At 53.0% G+C, this 20,949-nt stretch overlaps 5 protein-coding genes across 5 annotated transcripts; 4 read left to right on the top strand and 1 right to left on the bottom strand.

Moving 5' to 3' along the window:
* Positions 1-614: 614 nt before the first annotated feature.
* NCLIV_031080 (conserved hypothetical protein) lies at positions 615-7,414 on the top strand (the record flags this gene model as incomplete). The annotated part of the gene is made up of 8 exons (XM_003883304.1): positions 615-1,913; positions 2,506-2,659; positions 2,926-3,410; positions 4,008-4,912; positions 5,329-5,606; positions 5,919-6,104; positions 6,643-6,701; positions 7,319-7,414. 8 exons carry the CDS (start codon positions 615-617, stop codon positions 7,412-7,414), a joined length of 3,462 nt encoding a protein of 1,153 aa, XP_003883353.1.
* A 2,812-nt stretch (positions 7,415-10,226) lies between these two features.
* Positions 10,227-17,386, top strand: NCLIV_031070 (putative adenylyl cyclase; the record flags this gene model as incomplete). Its single annotated transcript, XM_003883303.1, has 13 exons — positions 10,227-10,299; positions 11,555-11,887; positions 12,874-12,969; positions 13,498-13,677; positions 14,638-14,798; positions 15,121-15,174; positions 15,497-15,655; positions 15,805-15,939; positions 16,039-16,165; positions 16,292-16,414; positions 16,570-16,803; positions 16,933-17,033; positions 17,150-17,386. The coding sequence occupies 13 exons, from the start codon at positions 10,227-10,229 to the stop codon at positions 17,384-17,386; spliced, it is 2,013 nt and encodes a 670-aa protein (XP_003883352.1).
* A 534-nt stretch (positions 17,387-17,920) lies between these two features.
* Positions 17,921-18,692, top strand: NCLIV_031060 (conserved hypothetical protein; the record flags this gene model as incomplete). Its single annotated transcript, XM_003883302.1, has 4 exons — positions 17,921-18,074; positions 18,138-18,183; positions 18,243-18,415; positions 18,469-18,692. 4 exons carry the CDS (start codon positions 17,921-17,923, stop codon positions 18,690-18,692), a joined length of 597 nt encoding a protein of 198 aa, XP_003883351.1.
* Positions 18,693-19,017: 325 nt separating this feature from the next.
* On the top strand, positions 19,018-19,561 carry NCLIV_031050 (conserved hypothetical protein; the record flags this gene model as incomplete). The annotated part of the gene is made up of 4 exons (XM_003883301.1): positions 19,018-19,119; positions 19,178-19,373; positions 19,427-19,450; positions 19,512-19,561. The coding sequence occupies 4 exons, from the start codon at positions 19,018-19,020 to the stop codon at positions 19,559-19,561; spliced, it is 372 nt and encodes a 123-aa protein (XP_003883350.1).
* An 869-nt stretch (positions 19,562-20,430) lies between these two features.
* Positions 20,431-20,949, bottom strand: NCLIV_031040 (Peptidyl-prolyl cis-trans isomerase,related; the record flags this gene model as incomplete). Its single annotated transcript, XM_003883300.1, has 1 exon — positions 20,431-20,949. One exon carries the CDS (start codon positions 20,947-20,949, stop codon positions 20,431-20,433), a length of 519 nt encoding a protein of 172 aa, XP_003883349.1.

The following is a 20,949-nucleotide window of genomic DNA, read 5'->3' as shown; positions in this document are numbered from 1 at the left end:
GTAAGCACCCGCACCTGTCCGCTACACTTACCTATCTAGAGTCGTTCAAGGCAAAAGACCACTCGTGCTCGACTCTGTGACGCCCCTGTCAGGAAGTCGCTCGAAAGCGAGTCCCAAATAAACTTTCCCGGGGCACGAACTGCCCCGCCCGCCTATCCAGTGCGGAACGGCCCTGCTGATTATTTATCACGGCACTCTGAGTCCGTTCCTCCACTGCATCCATGAGCGGGTTGTGGGTTCGTCAAGAGTCCTTTATTCGCCGGCGAACAAACGCCTTCGTCGAGCTTCTGTCGACCGTCGCCCGGTCTCCGATTTAGGTTCGTGCTGAGACAGCGGACTCGTACACTGCCGCATCGCGTTCTGGAGGGCGTCGAGGTCCGGGGGGAATTTCCTGCGACGGGACTGGAGGCGTGCACGGACCTTTCGCGCGAGACACGAGAATCGTCACCGGACCGACCTTGTTCCGTGCGACTGGAGAGCCCGATACGGCGCTCCTTTCGCCGTCAGGCACGGAAAGTTCTATGGATGACACGCCCGGACGTGAAATTCCAAGGCAAGAGCTGGTTCCCTGTGGACTGTCAACAGGCACGCGTGTTGACCGCCGTGCGAGCGAAATGTCTGATTTTCCGGCAGAGGAGACGGCATTTCGGCTGCATGCAGACGACTTGTACGCCAGTGATGTCCAAGTCCCCGCAGGGCTGGTTTCCTCCCCGTTTGGTTCTCCGAGAGATGGCAGCTCTCAAATGCGTCGCCGGCGAGAAGGGGAACGCTTGAGCCTCTCGTCGGACGAGTTTTCCCCCCTCGAAGAACCGTACAACAGAGACCGCACCTACGACTCTGAGCGGCGTCCACCTGCTGCCCCGTTCTCAGCCTTAGTTGTTGTCGCTACCCCGGCCCACGCTGGAGAAAGGGCGACGGCGACTGAGAGCAGACCCGCGCCGGCGACTCCGCCCGCCACGGAAGACTCGCCGAGCTTTTTCCCGTCTCCCCTGATGTCTACGCGGCGCGACTCGTCCAACTCTCCACCGTGTTGTACGGGGGCGGCCCCGGGAACGGCGGTTCTCGCCAGCGCACTTGACCATCGAGGACGTTCCGTAGAGGCCTTTGGACTCCTGCACCCGCCAAGGTTCGTTGTCATTCAAGGCCGGCCAGTGGACTCGGAAATCGAATCGGTTGCAGTGGACCCTGCGACGCAGAAACAGACAGAGCTTCGCTCTCCACAGTGCCCCACTCTGCCGGCTTCTGTGGGCGTCTCGCCGTGTCTTTACGGTCACCCATGCGACACAGATATCCCGGAATTCGCCCGCTTAGGTTTGCGTGGGAAACAGTTCTCAAAGGCGATGGGGGGCTCTGAGTCAGGGGAGACAGCCTATGCCGATGCGGAGCCGGGGACGGCATCCTCAGGCTTCTACAGCGAACGACCTGGCGGTGTTTGGACAAGCGACGCAGGCCAGACTCGAACGCTTGGCCGTAGCGGGCGCCCAAACGGAGAGAACGGGCTTGAGCCTTCAAACGACCAAGTGTCGGCGACTCGAGCTGCAGCCGCCACGGCTGCGCGCGTCGCCTTCCGCGTGGCGGCTCGCGTGGCCACAGTTGCAGAGACGCTTCACGGACACTGGCGAAGACTGCGGTCGGGGCCGGGCGGGTTCACTGAGGTTCAACCCGGATACGACGAAGAACAGGAAGAATTCAACGCAGAAGCGGAGGCTGCGCATGCGTCGCCTCGCGCCCGACAGAAGGAGGGCCACATGACGGATTCAGAGACAGGCGAGAGAGGCGGGCAATGGAAAGGGCGGTTCCTCTGGACAAAGGGAGGCGGAGCGAGGACTGGACTCGAGGGGGAAGAACACAAGACGACTCCAAACTTGAACAAGTATGAAAAGTGGAAATGCATCGGAGTCGAGCAGACGAGCGTAAGTTCCAATCTTCCGGGGGACTCTCTTTGCCTCGTAGCGAGCGCACACATTTCAGTCCCTCAATCTCGACCGTGTCACGTGCAGGCCTGTGCGTGGCTGGTCTGCCGAGGCAGGCGAGCAGATGCGCGTTACGCTTTTCACTCTCGCGTGCACAGCGGACGGTCGCGTGCAGAGGAGCGCTCGGGGGTGTCCGCGCGTCGAAAAAGCACGCGGCAAAAAGTTGTCAGTGGCAGGTTCAGACTTCATTCAGGCCCGTCCGGTTCCAGCTGCCTGGGAGACAAAGTGTATGTACTATCCGCTGAGCTGTATTTTCACCCGTGCAACCAACGTACAAATTCCTGCTGTGCCGGTTTTCCAGATTGGGACCGAAGCCAAGACGTCAAATGCCTCGCGTTTCGCTCAAGATGCCTGGTGCATTCCTCCCTGCCGTCGCTCCGAGCCTTCAGACCGGGGGATGCTTATCTCTATCGAGCGGCGCACGTTTAACCGCACTTGGATCTGCTGCATGCCTGGATAACAAGTTGGTTGTTTTTAGACGCAAAATGATTTCCGTGACATTCGGAAAAGTGTTCTGTGTTGCTGTTTTCAGGCAGGTGTACATCCCCGTGAAAATCAGCGACTCTGTTCGCTGGTCTTCGCCCTCATCTTTCTCCTGGAAGTCTTCGTGAATTTCGACTGCGGGGCGGTCCCTGCGTCCTTGTCGCAGATCGCTGTCGACTTCCGTTTGTCCACGACGTGGCAGGGTAGGTGCCGAGAGTATGCCACAGTTCCACCTGCATATGTGTACGCGTATTCACTGGTGCTTTTATGCATAGAGACGCGTACAGTGCAGGCAGCTCGCAGTCGGCGGAACCATTTTCGCTTGTGTGGAAACACACGCACACTCCCGAAAGGCGAGAGACTCGCTTGCTCGCAGGTACTTCGTCTCCAGTCCCGATGGGACCCGTCCCTCGACATCGGGGCTGCAAAGCTGATCGGTTTCGTTTCTCTTTGCCTGTGCCGGTGACAGGTTTGGTGGGCGCACTGCCGTATGTTGGCCTGACTCTGGCGTCTCCGTTTGTGGGGCGCCTGCTCGCGGTTTACCACCCAAAGCCGGTGATCATCTCCACGATGGCTCTCAACGTCGTCGCCATGTTGCTTTTGATCGTCACCTACGCGTTTCCGTCCTCGCACCACGCCACCGCAGTCATGGAAAGCCGGGGACCTGCGCCAGAGGACGTTTCGTCCACATCGACAGCGCACCTGTCTCCGGCGTCGTCCAGCGGCGAGAGGAACCGAAGTAGCTATCTGTTTTCGTTCCCGTCGCTTCCGGCGTTTGGCGTGGACGACCTCACGCCATCGGCGTGGCTTCTGCTCACCAGTCGATTCTTCGTAGGCATCACTCAAGCGGCCTTTGTCATCTACGCTCCCGTATGGGTAGACGAGTTCGCCCCGCCTCAGTACGCAGCTCTGTGGATGGGCATCGTTCAAGGCGCAGCCGTCGTTGGAGTCACCGTAAGTCGTGACCGGCGATGTGGCCGGCAAAAGGCGGCCCGCGGCGTGGGTGCGCGTGGTCGCGCCCCCCCTGCGAACACGACTCGGGCGGGGAGAATGTGGTTCGCTCGTTTGCGGTGCGGCCGCTAGGCTCGTCGAGTACGCGACTTTTTGAGAACTCGCGACCGCTGTCTGCTATCTGGAGTCTCTCCGAGACTTCCCGGGACCCGCGGGCAGCCTGTCGTTCCTCAGCGGGATGCTTCGAGGCACTTGAACGCTTCTCCCAGGCTCTCATGCGTGTGAGCTGAGATCCCTGTGGGCTCCGCACGCTTGACAGGGGAAGGCCTGTGGCAGCGTTGCACGTCACCTGAGGTGTCCGTTGGTGGGATAGCGCTGTGGAACCGCAAATGCGATTTTTTACAGTGGTCTGCGTCCGATCGCATCGTATCCACCGTTTTCTGTGTGACTTGGTGGTGGCCCTTCGATGACCATTTCTGTGAGGCATTTTTCGTTGTCCATATTACGACTGGGATTTCTCGGTGACGGTCGGAAAGGCCAGTTTCACCCTGTGCGTGGGTCTTTACGGAGAGCAGTTTTGTCCTGTCTTTCCTCCTGCAGGTGGGCTACTTGGTCACAGCGTTCCTGTGCATTTACTTGCTCCTGGACTGGCGCTGGTCGTTCCTTCTCCAGGCAGTGATTTGCGCGGCTCTTCTGGCGGCCCTCGCGGAGCTGCCGTCGGAGGCGATTGACGCGAGCGCGAAGCTCGACGGCGCGGAACTCGACGAGGAAGATGATGCGTTTGACGCGCCGACGGCTGGCAACGAAGCTGGCCGTCGCGGCACGCATCCACTGAAGAGGATCCCGGAGCAGTCTCTTGGTCCCAGCGAAGCCTCGAGGTCTGCGAGGACACTCGCCCTGAGGCACGCAGTTGGCGCCGCCACGGGAGAGCGTCCTCGGGGTCACTTGACGACTGAGGAAGCTCGCGCTGAGGAGGCGGACGAACTGGGGCGACTCGCGGTTGCAGAGACCGACTGGATGAACGACAGTGAAGAGGAAACCACTTTGCATGGAGACGCGGGTGACTTGGAAGCTTCTCACAGACGAGAAGGCGCACTGCCTTCGATGAATCTGCATCATTTGTCGGCGCACGAGGGGACGGCGGGGGGCTACGCGCAGGAGTGGAACGGCGAGAGGGTGCGCGACGCAGGCAGACGGGGGCGGGCCGCAAACAGCCGGAGCGGCCGAGGCGGCGGAGTGTACAGACAGCTCGACCAGCAGAATAGGTCCACCACGTATGTGTCGCCTGCGGGTAGGTTCTCAGCAGACACCGCTGTCAAGGTGAGGCCGCCGAGACGGGAGATGAGAGTTTTGATGGTGGCTGAACAGGAATGTTATGGAGACGACGAGAGACAAACCCCGGGCGAACAGCGGTCTGACGACGGGAACCCTTGGGTGCAGCGAACAGGAAAACGGCGGGACAAAAAGACACTCTCGACCTACGCCATGATGCAGCAGCTTGCAAAGTAAGAACCACGTGCACAAACAGGCGACGTTCGTTTCTTCGCTCCTAGTAGACAGGACTGAAAGTTCCGCGAGAAGCTGTCGCATCGAATGAAGTGGCGCAGCCGTGCATGTGTCCTCACTTGAAGCTTCGCTGTAAGCCGAAAGGTTCGCCGCAGGTGGAGGGTCGCATGCACGGAGGCGCTCATTGAAGGAGAGGCTGTGCGCTGCTTTGTGCCGGTGTTTGTGCCTGCGGCCGCAGTTTTTCATGAACCGGGCGTCGTGTGTACACTGACATCGCGGCTAGCCACTACCTCCGACAGCGCACTCCGCGTTGGGTGCTCGACGCTTTGTAGAAGTTTCACTGGTTTTCAGGACGACCGCGACGCGGCGTTTGCTCCTGGGTCTCATCCAGCAGCTGTGTCTTCTTGTCGTCCAGGAACCCGCTGTACATCTTACCGGTCTTCACCCTCTCGGCTCTTCTCTTCGTGGTCACTGGCGTCCAGTTCTGGGGGACTGTGCACCTCACGTCGAGCTTGCAACTGACGCCGTCCGTCGCAATGCTCGCTTTCGCCGCCGTCGCCGCCAGCGCACCGACAGCAGGCGTCATTGGCGGAGGAGTCATGGTGGACCGACTGGGGGGCTACAAGACTCTAGATGCGAAGGTGAAAACGTTACACGCCTGCCTGGCAGCAGCTGCAGCGGCAGTGTTTTTCGGTAAGTCCTACGTCGATGCCAAGTGCATACCTATACGTGCATGCGTGGCCGTTTGAATGTGCATCTACGTGCGTATGCCCGTAGAGATTCAGTGGCATGGACGAACTTCCACAGTCAAATTGTGATTTTGTTTACAGACGCGTGTCCTCGGATGGCTCGTTTGTTCCTTCCGCTTTAATCAGCGTTCGTTCGCGGCGATGGGTGCGTAGATGCAACTACCTTTCTCACATCGCAGTGGTGTACGTTCGTGAGCGATGACGACCCCTTTTCTTCCAGATACCGCGTCTCCTGGGTGTTGCTGTCGTCTCGCAGGCTTTGTTGGCGCAATGACGACGGATCCTTTGATCTTTGTTCTCGCCCTCTGGTTTCTGCTCTGCTTCGGGGGCGCGTTGCTCCCGCCGCTAACTGGCCTGCAAATCGCCGCTGTCGAGACACCGCTCCGCACCTTCGCTAGCGGCTTGTCCATGTTCACGTACAACATATGCGGCTATGCTCTTGGTAAGCGAAAACGGCGGGGACTGAAATTCGTCTTCCGTTTCACTTTGTCCCCAACAGACAAGCGTCAATGTATGGAGCAGCGTGCAGCAGTGGGGAAGTTCTGGTCTATGGTTCTAGGCAGTTTTTGCCAAGCTCTCCACTTGAGGGTACAGCAACTGCAAAGTGCCCGGAGAGCCACACCAGTTACCCTCACGGGCAGGACGCGTACAGCAGAAACTCACGAGTGGCGTTCGCACATTTGTGTGTACATGTATGTATATATGTATATATATATTCGCCCGTGGGAGTGTGCAAGTCACCCACGCCAGTGCAGGAAAAAAAGGGGGCAACCGCTGCTGTACTCGGTACAGGGGTTTGGCAGCGTCCCGTTGTTCGCGGGCTGAAGTGTATCCTTTCAGAACGTTGAGTTTCAGTTTTCTTACTTTCCGGGGATACCTCACTGTCGTTCAGTTGTGACTGCGGCGTGACCCTTTGAACGCAATGATGAACTCCCCCCTGGACATATCTTTCTCTCGGTTCTTTCTTTCCGGCCCCGCAGGCACGTTTCTTCCAGGCGCTGTGATGGATTTCGTGAAAGGAGATGTCGTCGGCATGAGAGTGAGTCCTTTGCCGTACGTTGTCGTTGCCGAGAAAGGGGATGAATTACCTGCAAACACATTTCTTAGGGCAGCGCATGCACGTAGTGCAAAGTGCCACTCGATAAAATGCGACCTTTTCACGTAGACCTGGCGCGCGACTCTCTGGAAGAAGCACAAACACAGGTTGACGGCCTTGGAGCCCTTTCCATTCGCTGCATCGCGCTGAATGCTCGTTGGCGGATTATTCGCAGTGCCAGAAACGACGTTCCGTTATGAGATTCCCGGTGTCGAGCGTGTGTATTTCCAAGTGCTAGCTACGCAACACACACTGTAATACATATCCACTCCCGTTTGTTTCAAGAGTCAAGACGCGAATGCGTCTGCTCCCGTTGCCCCAGGAGGAAAGCCGAGACGATGACTACCCTCTGCTGAACGTTGTGTGGATGCATACAAGGCTCAGACGTTAGGGTCGTGTCACCACTGATCGTCTGAGAAACCGTGGATTCGGTGCGGTTGGCGTGCAGCTTATCCTCTTCTGGTCTCTCTTCGGCCTCGTTGGAGTCTTCCTGACGACTATGTCGGCGCGGCGAATGCGCGATGAGCTTGCAACAACTAGCAATTCTTGCATCGATTCAGATCAAGACGCCGCCTCTTCTCGCGCTCCTGCTGCTCTCGTACTCAGCCAACGAGGGCGGGCGTGAGGTTTACTTTTTCTTGAAGAAGCTCGACTAGAGTTCTTATGGAACGTCAAATGGGAGACCCAGTGCCGACGACGTGCAGCGGTTTTGTGTAGCAGGGGTCCGTTTCTTTGCCCTAGAAAGGCACTTCCGTTTTTTGTGTTCTCGATACGAAGGCGGGTTTAGCCACATTGTGATGCCGTTTTGTGGTTTCCGACTGAACTTGTTTAAAGATATTTTCGGGTAGATTCCGGTGAGAGTCGACGGAGTGATGGAGTTCACTAGGATTTTCCGGTGCGTTTCCCATCACAAGAGGGAAAAGCCGCGAACAATTGAATAATCCAATGTCTTACCTACAGAGATCATGGTATAACTGTTTGCACTGCTGCACAGCACTCGTCGGGGGGTATGGCGTTTCTCTGTCCTGGGAGAGGAGTGGCATCGAAACGGTACAAGGGACAGATGTTCCCCCACATGCGGGCATTTTCTTGAAGCTAGATCTTGTCCGCCGACCATTCAACTGTAGCGGACCAGGGGAGGAAGTTTCGCTCGTCCAGTATGGAAGAACAGGTTCTGTGGAGAACAGTGGTTTGCTTTTACTAACGGGGTGCGTTCGACCGTTACCATCGCCGGCAACGTCTTGCATGCTCGCTGCTTCAGACACATACTCTTATGCGGTCGTGTGGGATGACCCTGAGCGCTGAAGGGGTTCCGAAGTGTTTTCTGGTTCATCAGACTTCCCCTATCCTTTTTCGTTCCAGGTGCGCAGGGAAAAAACGGATTTTGGAGAGTAGATTTGTCCAACTTTTGGATGCGAAACGCCATCCCGTGGTATTGGTGAGCCAAAGGTCTTGGGCCTTGTGGCGTGGCGTGAACAGGGAGGGTTATGCTCGTGAATGCGGGCTAACTTTTTTTTGCCCATGCTAATGGCCGCGGCGTGTTCTCCGACAGCTGAAGGGGATGCAGGCATCACCGAGCTTATCTGCCTTAGTCGACCCTGGAGAGGGGAATATCGAAGACGACGCGATTGTTCTGGAGGCAAACACTACGAAACGACTCGTAGAAGACCGGTGATGCTGGAGTTCATGCTGGGACGGCCCGTGCTGCAGTAGTTGCACAGCGATAAAACGTGTACAGTGCAGTGTCTCCAGAAGACTCTTTTGCGTGTCAGGCTACGGTGACAGTGGAACTGTGGCGATTGGACTGAACTAAGGTTTGCTACTTTCCGTAGCTCTGACTGGGCTCTTAAGATGCTATATTATCCTGGAATGCTTCCCCGCCTAGGAGGGAACTACGTCGTTGCCTCATGAAGGCCCCGACACGTGAGATACCCGCTGGCGTGCGTCTCTGGGGTGTTGTCTGTTGAATTGTTCTGGAGTAAGCAAGTCCTGAGCGGAAGACTACCCATTCTTGTACCAGCATCCATCTGTGGAGGAGGAGTGACAAGCTCAAGGGATTACAGGGACTGAAGAGACTCACAATATTTGCCCCCTTTCTTGCCACATACACACACTTAAAATACCACCTCGGTTTCTCAGCCGTATGAGAGGAGCAGCGAAACGCGTGTTGGCCGCTGTTCGGGTTAGGTACCACCCGTGACGGTAACGGTTGTCGTTTTGGGATCCTTCTGCACATCTGCATTTGTATGCACGACAATGCACACATGGATGTGCATACGCGGATGGAGTACGCCTGACCGTTTACTTCAGGAGAGGGTCTTCTCGCGCTTTCTCATTCAAGAAACACCAAGCTGCCTTATCAATGGCTCCTGAGGCGCTGCACAGCAGGTTATTTCCGACGTAGGGTTTTTACATCGTCACATGGACTGGTTTCGTGATCCAGAAATGCTCCAGCGTGTCATCCAAATTGGAACAGCGCTTCTTCTGTGGGGGCCCGTCAGCCATCATGCGGTAATGCTAGTATGGGAAAGGAACTTTCGTGTCGCTGGTGCGGTACGCGTAACGCCGGCACTGCATCTTCCGGCGCGCGCTGTGGACTGTTGATCCACAAGAAGTGCAAAGACGCTAGAGTGGAGTTCTCGGGCATCTAATTGAGGACAGAGATACTCGGTTGACGAGTAGAGCAACCCGTATATGTGCACCGCTGTCAGACGTCTCGATTCCCCACAGAAGCGGAGCTGAGTTGGACAGAAAACCTTGCCTCTGCGGCCCACAACCTGTGGCGGCTGCAGGCAGAGGAACACAGTTAAGCGCTTCCGCCTGAACCGCGGGAAGACAACACCGGGTTCAAGGCTATACAAACAGGGAGGCAACTTCCCGTAGGCCGACCAGTGTTCACATCAGAAAGCAAATCTGCGGCATGATAAGCTTATTTTACCAGTAATCCGTGCACATGAGCATCCAGACATAATAAAAGACTCTGATTTCCAGGTACGTACGACGGGCCTGCCGCATCCACAGGAGTGTTCGGAGGACCCAGCAGGTGCGCTCGTGGTCATCGGACAAAGCCAAGCGCGACTGAAACATCAGCTCGTTCGTAGTGAGGCCGGCTGTCGGGCGAAGATTACATCCGTCTTTGGGCCATTACTCGTGAGTTCCTGGGCTCATTCTCGAGTGGGTTCCCTATACGCAACGAATGGTGGTTAGACTAGTTTGCAACACATCTCTTTAGGCAACACGAACCCGTGTACTGGTCCATGAGAACGTAAGGGAGGGAGCGTGAAGTTGATGTGCAGCTGATTCGCAGCGTGCATAGATGCATAGATATGCGTTTTTGTGGCGGTAGTGACAGTATTGGGTTTTGCTTCCTCTCTAAAAAGCGCCTTTTTACAAAGGACAACACGGTATGTCGACAGGATATACCAATGAACCTTGTTCGAACGTGACCCACAATCACAACATCCGACCATGGCGGGAAGGTCCCGGGGGAACCTAGATAAGAGTCCTCATGGAAGGAGCGGGTGCATGCTCAAGAGCAACGGTGAGATTGCCTCGCTTTTCCTGTGCTTCTAGAAAAATGGAGCTCGCACTCACACCGAGTTATGAAATTTATAAACTAACACTAAAGAAGCTGATGGATCAACATGGCTTTTCAGTTTCTTCGTATACAACAGACCACAAGGCTTGAAGGCTCGATCCCAACTTCGTGTGCTGTTGGTATTGCATGCAGGGAATCTTTTCATAGAAACATGCGAAGAGAGAGCAGCTGGTTGTTTTTCCTTGGAAAATGCAGATCGCCCAACTCCGAGGTGGCCGATATGTAGACAATTTTGAGCGGCGAAACCAAAACATCCCGTCCAGCACCCGCGCTCGAGTGACACATATGTCGTTGAGTATGCTGTGTTGTCACTGCTGCGCAGATCACAACATTCTCCATCAGTACGGCAATATCGTAAACGATGATTCACTTCAGGAAGGGTGCGGATCTCTCTGTCTGGGCCTCTTACCGCGGAGCCCCAGGCGACCGCATGCCTGACTGTAGTCTCATGTACCTGCTGTAGACCAAGACTCGCCTTCTTTGGTGCATGTAGTACCCGGTGCATGAAAAAATCAAAATTCCAGTCAGCCAGTTTGTGTACAGCGAATGACGGCTGACAACAGTCGACTACCTGCCGCAGGCGCGCCTTTTCGGTTTCGGCGCACTCTTCGCCAATCGAATATCAGTTCTTTATACCGGAACACACCTTCCCGTACTCAGGCTTCCACGACACTCAATCGTCTCCTCTTCTCTTCACTCCATAGTCAAGTCACAAAGGTTTCAAAACGTGGCGAATCATCGTGAACGCAGTCGAAAGATTGGTGTCCTTCCTGACTCCCTACAAGGAAAGCAGAGACGATGGCAAATCGTGACTATGTGCGGACAAACGGGAACAAGGAAAATGACGGCCCCATGCATTCAGAAACCGATGCATTGATGACAGAGGGGAAGCCCAAAGAGAGCTTGCGGGACCGCCTGGCTGGAATTCTCAAACACGAGAATCCTGTCGGCATGACGGGTCAGTGAATTCCTCATTCTTGTTCCATGTAGAATCTCAGATCACATCACAAAATCAGGTTGCGCTTGTAGTGTTGGCTGAACTCCGCTCCGAAAAGAGGAGAAGACGTTTTTGCGCACCCATTGCTAGACACTACCGCGAAACATTCATAAAATATTCATACAGTTTTCGCTATCTCATTAAATAGAAAATGACGGTTTCATTCAGCATTTTTTCTGATTCGCTGTTGCCTATGTGCAGTGCTGGCCATTTCGACGCTGAACGTCTTCTTCGCTCTCTTTGGCAACGACTTTCAACTAGCTTTCTTTGATAAATCAGCAGACACCGCCTTCCAAATTGGGTTCATCGTATCACTCGTCCTCTTCCTCGCAGAGATGATTGTCACCATTCTCGTCGACGAAAACTATAAGTGGAGTTTCTTTTTCTGGTTGGACGTTATTGCGACTGCTTCTCTCTGTCTCGACGTTCCATGGATCGTCGACCCAATATACGCATTTCTCTTGAACACGAAAACAGATCGCAATTCCCATGTAGGAGCGTCCGCAGCCAGGGCTGGCAGGGCCGGGAGAATTGGTGAGATTGACACCTGTCTTCGACGCAGCTACAAGAACCATCCATATTCGATTCCGTGTATCGATGCCCAAAATAGCCGGACGGAAGGCACGGGGGCGGGAAAAGAGGGAAGAAAGCGAATAGGAACGAGAACAACAAGAGCAAAGCGGCAACTATACAACTTTATACCATGGTGCACGTTTGAAGTACTTGCCGAAGTACTTAGTATTCCTACAAAGTTACCAATTAGCAAAATACACATATGTCAGCTGGGATGATTGAAAGCCAATGTTTTTCTCTTTCGACTAAAGGGTGCCACGCTGATAAAGATAAGGACAAATGGCAATAGTCAGGCGAAATTCCCAGCCCGAGTGAGCGTTGCTCGACGACAGCTTGTGACTGCGACATAACCCCTGTTTATATCCCTCCCTGCAACCGGTTACTCCTGCAGATGACGTCAATGAAGATGTGATTCCTGCGTGTACTGCTGTAAATGCAAGGTGCGAGGACCGGCAGGGTGACACGGATCCTCAGGATCAACAGAATGATCCGCGTTGTTAAAATGTCCGATGTCTTCGCGTACTTTCAAAAGGACAAACGAAATGAAGATGATGAAGCTGACAGTAACGTCGGTACACCCCCGTCACAGGTCCGAGAGCAAAATTCTACCATATTATTGCGGGGAATCATTCTTTGGCTTTCCACGGGAGGAGGCGAATTTTCAATTCTCCTCGATCACCGGAGGAGCCCCCAGTCGGCCTGTAGCTTTTACAAGCAACACACATGCATGCCCCTGGCTAATGGTAGTAGAGTGACTGTCCTCAGTTCCACTCGAAAAGGTAGCGGAGTATCCAGATTCGGTCCTTCGGGAATGCGTCGCAGTGAGGCGAGCATCACAGTAACATACAGATAACGACAGCGAGCCGGCTACTTACTTCTACAGAACCCGTGAATAGGACAGGCTACTGCACGTGCTGTTGACTGTGGGTAACGTGCTCTCCAATCAGGACGCAGCTCAACAAACAGGGCCGGCAAAAAGTCAGAAGGTCGAGGCAAGCAGACTCAGCAAAACGCTATCCGATTCAAATACTCGAAAGGTGGTCGTGAGCATCTTGCTAATCTTGACCGTTCAGCCACTGTAAGTAAATCTGATCACGGAAGGCCGACAGACACGTGGTGTGGAGCAATGGACAACGACGCCCTCTTGCGCAGGGATCGTGCACAGAAAACTGGCCTCGTTGTGTCGCTGCTCCGCCGTTGCGTGCATCGGCCAGGCTCATGCCTGACGAGGAAGACAATACCGCGACCGCGGGCCTTCCCATGCTCTTCTACTTTGGCAGCAGTCATACGCAAGAGAGCTGCACTCAGCATGGCTGGGACTTCCCATGTGCAAAGTTGAATATCGCCGGCAACAAACGTTAGTAGGCGTCACTCCCACATCCTTCGTACCTTCAGACGTAGACTGAAAATTCAGGGATGCGAAGGAGACAGGCACAGCCTGCACCATCTGGCGATGAGAACGACAGCGGGCGAGGACACACAGCAGGACACGTATCAACTTGTCACAAACGGCATCACGCTCGGATACTTATTTGCCCTCACCTCGCACTTATTGCGTATTCTGTGCTCAGCTGAAAAAGGCTGGTTGACTGCAGAAGGCTGGGAGAAACTTCTCTGGGTTTACAAAGAGAGTTACAAAGGAATGCACCTGAACGGAGAGCCGTTTGAGCGACAGATGCTCTCCCTTGAGGTGCCGGACCTAGAAGGTGGAGGCAGAGTTAGAACGTTGAATAAAATAACTTCCGGCGATGGTAAGTGCACAGCCTACACCGGCGCTGCCATCAGCCCACAAGCTCCAGATACATACATCTCTACACGCAGATATAATTTGTCAGAGGCTGATATGCTTATCTCCTTCTCAACACGAGGAAGCGTAAACATATACATCTATCTTAATACGTATACATGTACACGCATACGTTCTCTGTCTGGATGTAATGCAAACGCAGCTCCAGTGCTGCAGAGGAAAGGTATCCACTGCCCTGAAAAGACAAATGAGGTGGTGGCATGCCTTTAAGTTGCCTCCTATTAACGTTATTGGATCTTGGCCTTCTTGGTTCTTCTGCGGTACGCATTTCTTTGCAGGTGAATGGGTTTCACAGCCTGAGTGTGTCTCGTGGTTAGATCCAACCTTGCAAAACTGTACTTACAGGAAAACAGAGGTATATCCTCACGAAAATCAAAGCGTCTCCGCTAGAAACAGCAGTAGAAGTCTCGCGGTCCTTGACTTCGGCTACGGGGTTCGCGTGGTCTGCAGAGGGAAGGTTTGAACTGCATATATACTCGCAAAAGAATGTATCCCTGCTTTGACCGTGCTCGCTGCGTTCCCCGATTTACTTGCCTTCACTCGGTCTTTTTCTTGTGCAGCTCCAAGAAGTTGTGTTCGTACCTGAAGAGTGTACGGATGAGGACTCGGCGTGTATGCACATCTCATGCCGAGCTGTCTTCGAGAATAGGACAGGGAAGCAGCTGGAAGCACTTCAGCAGATGCTTGTCACGCTGCTGATCGTCTTTCTTCTTTGCCTTGGTGAGGACATAAAATCTAAGCGGTACAAATGCCGGCAGCCTTCCATACCAGGGGAAGGCCCGACAAAAACCATGCGCGAACCTACTTACATAAATTCGTAAATACATACGCGCCTGTACAATATTTATAATCGTGTGCATATGTAGAGTTAAACCTCTTCTTTTGGGGGGTCGGGGTTTGTTAGGCTCTTTCCTGTTCAGCTCCTTCACGCATACATTAGTTATCGAGCCCATAGAAAAGATGGTCCAAATCATCAAACAGCTGGCACGAGATCCTCTAAAGCGGCCTCAGGTCACTGGCAATGACGAAGTTGCCACCTCGAAGAAGCACAAGAATGAGAGCAAGGTATGGGATGGCCTTGAACTCCACCAAGCTCTGATTCGAACACGCTGTTGCCTTTAATCTTCTCGAATTGCTGAGCGCCACGAACAATCGGTCTTGTTTCGCTCGGCAGCGAGAAAATGCGAGGTGGAGCCTTAAACTAAGGACAGTAACTTTCTATTCCTCGTTGTTACTGTAGTAAAATCGGGTTTCTGTTCGAGGCAGCGCTTGTAGTCTGGCAGCTATCCTCTTGCTTTCTATGCCTGAGCCCAGCGCAGTTTTCGAGAAAGATTGGCGTACGAGGTCAAGAGTGGCGCGGGATTGTGATACTGTTGTGGTTGCTCAGCTTGAAACAAGCATGCTGGAAAACACAATCCTGAAAATAGGAGGCCTGATGCAGGTGAGAAATCACTCCATACGGGACAGCTCTGTCTCCTGCAGGCGAAACTCCTTCGGGGCGCAACACGACTGTTGCAATTGATGAGATAGAATCCTATCGTTGCCTTTTGCCCTTAATGAGAGATCTAGTGGATAGTACCCGAATCACGGGCGGCACGGTCTACAGGGAGACTTCGCCAAATACGTGAAATCGCACTCCCACAAATTACGAGGTGGAGACCGAGAGCGGATTCCAGCGTTTGTGTTTCCCTCGTCGTAATGTCACCTAAGGCCAGATCATCGGGCTGCCCTTTCTACAAAACGTGAACTGCCTTGTTTTTCAGCTAGGTTTTGGCCAAGCTGGAGCGGAGATCATTGCCCAGAACATGTCGTCTGAAGGGGGCAGTCTGGACTTGCTCATCCCGGGGAAGAAGGTTCACGGCGTCTATGGGTTCGCGGACATCGTCAACTTCCAGGATATTACAGAATGCCTCTCAGAGGAAGTAAGTGCCACACGCAGATAGACTCGTGCTCGAAATGCCTGAAATGCCGGTTGCTTCTACAATTTGTGCTCATCGGCGATGGGGTCTGTTCCCATATTGTTTCTCTCGAAAATACCTCATAGGTCCTGTTTGGACTACGCTTCTTGCAGGTCATGGTCTTCGTCAATAAAATTGCTAGGATAGTCCACCACTGTGTCAACGAGTGGGGAGGAACAACGAACAAAAATATCGGTGACTCATTTTTTGTTGTTTGGCTTGTGGACGACGACGAAGAGAGGGATGCGGTGAGCCAACTGACCACGTCGAATTTTTCTAGCGCAGTGGGGACTCTGGCATCTCGTTCACAGCTGATGCGACCGGCGGTCTTGCCTCATTAATATCAGGCTGATAATAAGTCCCTCGCCCGCACGTCGGTGTTAGGATTCGGCAAGAACTCCCAGAGCGATACAGCTGCAAAAAAGGTGAAGGACTTATGCAACAAGTCGCTCTTTGCATTTCTGAAAGTCCTTGGTGAGCCCATGTTTCCATTCAGGTCCTGCGTTCTGACCAGAGTGGTTTAGTTATTGGACAACAGACTGCCGAGTAATGTTCTCTGTCTGTTTTGCCTGTTGTCATCCCGTTTTGCGTGGCATGCAGCGGAATTCGGTCGTGCTTCAGACTTGGCGACGTATGCAAAACATCCGAAAATAATCCCCCGCTTCGGCGCTGGATACACTGTACATCTGAATCTCGGTCTCCACTGTGGCTGGGCAATACAAGGTGGGAAGACACACACCACACCCACACACCACACCACCTACGCCATTTAGATGTATTAAACTTGGTAGCTCCAGTTAGATGACGATGATTAAATGGGGCGTGCCCGCAAACTGTACCGACAACGCTTGTTGATGTGAAAATGCTGATTCTCACAGGAGTCATCGGCTCGAAGTTCAAAATCGACGCGTCATATTTCTCCCCTCACGTGAATCTGGCAGCACGCCTACTGAGTGCGACTCGCCACTTCGGAGTGAATATTTTGTTCTCTGACGCATTCCAGTCCAACCTCTGTGCGCAAGCACAGTCTCGGTGTCGGCAAGTCGACTGTGTTGTCCTTAAAGGCACTCACAGTCCAATTAAAATATTCACGTTTGACAATCTAAGAGATGGTACGCCGGAACGAGAACATCGCGCTGTGGAAGGTGCCTTTGACAACTTCCGCTTGCACTCCTATAGCTGACTCTGTTGCTGACCAATGATAATATCTGCGTTTGATCAAGACTTCCCTGTTTCTGCAGCTTTTGAGGGGTCCCAACTTGATCACCCCAAGTTGGGGAAATTCCATCCACCGGATGATGCTTTAGAAACAAGCGAAAACGTCGACTGGATGTTTATGGTGGTAAGCGGCTTTATTGTGGCAGGCGTATCTGTGGAACGGACATATATGCATACACACGTACAAGAGGAAAACACTTTCTCCAGTTTCTGTGTCTGCATGCCGGGGGTTGTTGGCAGGATCAAGACATTGCGATGATGCAGAGAGGAATAACCGTGGAGTTCCAAGCAATGTGGAGACAAGCCCTAGAAAACTACTTGCGGGGAGAGTGGAGTAAAGCAGAAGAGTTTGCCAGGAAATGTCTCATGGTGATGCCAGACGATGGCCCTTCATTGCATTTACTCAACTATTTGAAAAGCTTGGATGGAGTGCCTCCTGCGGACTGGCAAGGTTACCGAAACCTGCAAATGAAGTAAAAACAGTCCGCGCTGGCACAGACCGAGTCCGTTCTTGTTGGGGGTGTTGTGTCTGTAAAGCTCCCGAACTCTAACGTATTAGGCCACCACCTTTCTGAGGCTTCACTTGGCAAAGGGAAAAGCCAAAAACAAGTTCCCGGAGTTATCTGGGACCTCTTGTTCTTGCAAAATGCCAGTGTCCTTTCACCCGAATAGATATGATGCCCCACCCCAGTAGCAACAGTCGGCCCCCTTCTATATTACGTTTTCATTTTGAAAAAACAAGCTGGGCCTAAGGACGACACCGGATGGATACGGATCCACGGCATGATGATCAAAGACGAAATGCATCGTCAACGGGTGGAAAAAATATTCACCAGCCTTATCGCACCTAAGGAGTCAGCGACGGTTCACGTGCCTTTTATCTAGACAATACCGGCAGAGTATATACACTCGGCCGTCACAGTGTGTCACTGAAAAAGGGACTCCGGACAGCGATCGACGCTATTGTTATTTTGGTGACCGGCTACTCACCGACCAACGCTCCTAGCCACCATGTCGTTTTTCTCCCGTATCACAGTGGCATCGTTGTTCTCGGCCGGTCTATATGTGGTTGTTCAAGCAGCCGAACCCGGCGCAGAACCATTCGTTCAAGGAACATTGACACTAAATGGGAAAACGTACCGAGCAGTATGCAACTGCAATGAAGGTAGACTAGCCGATCTTGGATCGAACTGGTGCCTTCCAGCAGGCGACACGAGCTGATTTTTAGGCGTGACGGATGTTGAGAGGACCCTAGCCCAGATCGCTCCACTTTGGTAAGGTATCGCCGACGTTGATTGCGCCCGCCTTGGTCATATTGTTCTTGTGTCAATAGCAATCCGAGCAAAGTGAAAATACATCAAGATCACTCTTCTACAATCGGACTCAATGCAGCTGAAGTGCGGGCGAACTGGGGCCAACCATCCGATGTTACCTTTGGACGGGTAAAAGAACAACATTTTTCATGTATGGACGACCGTGTCACGGAGGCGTCCTTGAGCACTCCTGGTAAGGTATCAAAAAACACAGCCACACGAGACACAAGAATTTTTGACTCGCAGGCGGTGACCTTGGTGAATTTGCTCTGGCTCTTGCTGCCAGTGGTATTCCATATGATGAGGCAACAGCAACGGCGTTGCTGAGCAACTATGTGGCCAGCATCCCGTCGAACCGGCTCTTCTACCATTGCACTGATGAAGTGGCATTGTCTAGCTTCGACCGTTCTCTTGGCATCGTGAGTATAACAGTGACACACATGGAAAGCAGATTCAGAGCCGCTTTGTAGGAGGGGCTCGATTTGGCACAACCGGATCCAGCCCTGCAGGCTGACATAAAAACAGCGCTGGCGCAACCCCGAAATGTAAACCCGCCATATCTCCGATGACATCAAGTGCCGCTTTGACACCAGTTGTTGGTGCAGATTGGGGACTCGCATTTCCGAAACATGGTCAAGAACCCTTCATGGTAAGTAGTCTGGAAGGTAAAAAACTCAATACTGGAATTGATCCCCCTCCTTGCAGGTATCACGTGGGTAAAGGTAAGCCGCTGCCTTCCCTTGCAAAACTGACCGCCGGCAAAAATCCATGGGAGCAGAACTACCTCTCGTCGCGATGAAGGCGTTCCTGAATGTCGCTTGGGACAAAACTAACCCAAGCTCCAAGAAGGTTTATCTTGACGTTCTGAACGGGAGGAGTGATCCGAAAGCCTTTATCGTAGGCGAACGTGCCACTTGTGTCGATGCCACTCCGAGAAAATTTCTGTTTCCCGTAGGAGGTTGCAACAACACAAGAATGTGAACTGTCCAGCGTTGCGCCACTGCTGTCACCTAAACTTCGAACGACGCAAGCGTTGTTTAGCCACCTCAACGCGACGAGTGATCGCAGAAAGGAACTGGCTGAATTCATGACACAGAACGGTTACTCTTCCCTTTCGCCCGAGGAACTGAGGTCTCGAATGGATCGCTATGGTAAATCTAATGTGTAATTCCTAGAGTTCCCAGCCGCCATTAGCTCTGTGCAGGAGCCCAATGGCTTGAAACAACCGGTAAGCGATTCCTTGCCAACGACCAGAAAAATCTCGCCTAAGCACGGCTGCGCCTGCACAGGTGCTGTACTTGCGCGAGGGTTGCCATTCTATAGGATGACGTATGTGTAACGAAGAGGAGACACCGTGTACCGGTGTATTATTCTAGAAAACAAAGGCGCGCTCAATTGTTTTTCACTAGGAATGATAGTGATGGAGATGACCAGAACTTGTCTGAAATATACTGCGGCACAAATTAGATCTACCGGAAGTGCCTGTCCGTTACCGTTCACGGGTATGAAGCATCCAGTGTTGATATGCTGGGCGATCGCTCCCGGGACTAGCTCTGCGCTCTTAACATACGTATACTAAAAGAGATTCGGAGAAACAAACGTCCGCATACAGCGAATTTGTATATATTGTATGTAACACAATACAACGACAGAAGCGGCACGTGACTCAAGGAGAATGCGCACGCGGACAAACACCTGTTCGCAAATTAGTGACTTGAGAGGTCACCACATAAGCTCCCAAGTACTGGCAACGGCCTTCAGAAATAGGTCATCGCCCTCAGCGCCTTACCTCAGCCAAATGTAACCGAAATAAGCAACCCCTCCCTCGCAAAAACAGGTTGTTGAGGGAGAAATTGCACAATTCCGATCGCCACATAGCTGTCGTCCTCATATGTGCCACTACAACAAATAGACTCTGAGACAGGAGTTACTCCGAAGTTCTATATGAAGCGTCTTGATCCCATCGCCCCAGTCGCTCCCATGTCAGACATCCCTCTCATGAGCAGCAGGACCCACAAAAAACGACGACCGGCCACGTCAGGGAGGCACGTCTGCTCAGCAAGGCGTAATGCGTCTTTTCACTAACAGCAATGTTTAACGAGCCACCCAAATCACTAGAGCGTTCATCCGTTCTCATACCTGTACCTCTTCTTCGCCCTGCACGAGATAAGACAGTTTCTTCACTGAACTTTCTCATTTTGCCAGCATCTATTTGGTTTCCCCGCAATCAGTGATGACCACAGACTGCTTCACGCTGCCGGACTGTGTTCCTTGACCCTCCATCATCTTTATCACGTTTTGTCCGCTGGTGACCTTGCCAAAAACCGTATGCTTCCCATCGAGCCACGGACACGGGACAGTCGTAATGAAAAATTGGGACCCGTTAGTGTTCGGGCCGGCGTTCGCCATAGACAACAGGAAAGGCTCCGTGTGCTTCAGCTTGAAGTTCTCATCAGCGAAAGTCCGGCCGTAAATGCTTTCTCCTCCTGTCCCATTGAATCTTGTGAAGTCTCCTCCTTGGCACATGAAGGAAGGAATTATCCTGTGGAACGTTGAGTTCTTGTAGCACAACGGTTTACCCGAGACACCCACACCCTTTTCGCCAGTGCAAAGTGCCCTGAAGTTCTCTACTGTACGGGGAACAATAGACTTGAACAGTTCAAATTCGACTCGACCTGCTGGCCGTCCGCCAATGGCTATATCGAAGAAAACTCGAGGGTTAGCCAT

This window comes from Neospora caninum, chromosome VIII (assembly GCF_000208865.1).
Source record: "Neospora caninum Liverpool complete genome, chromosome VIII".
Taxonomy (NCBI): Eukaryota; Apicomplexa; class Conoidasida; order Eucoccidiorida; family Sarcocystidae; genus Neospora; species Neospora caninum.
Note: the sequence above shows the minus strand (reverse complement) of the source record. Positions and strands in the feature narration are given on the sequence as shown.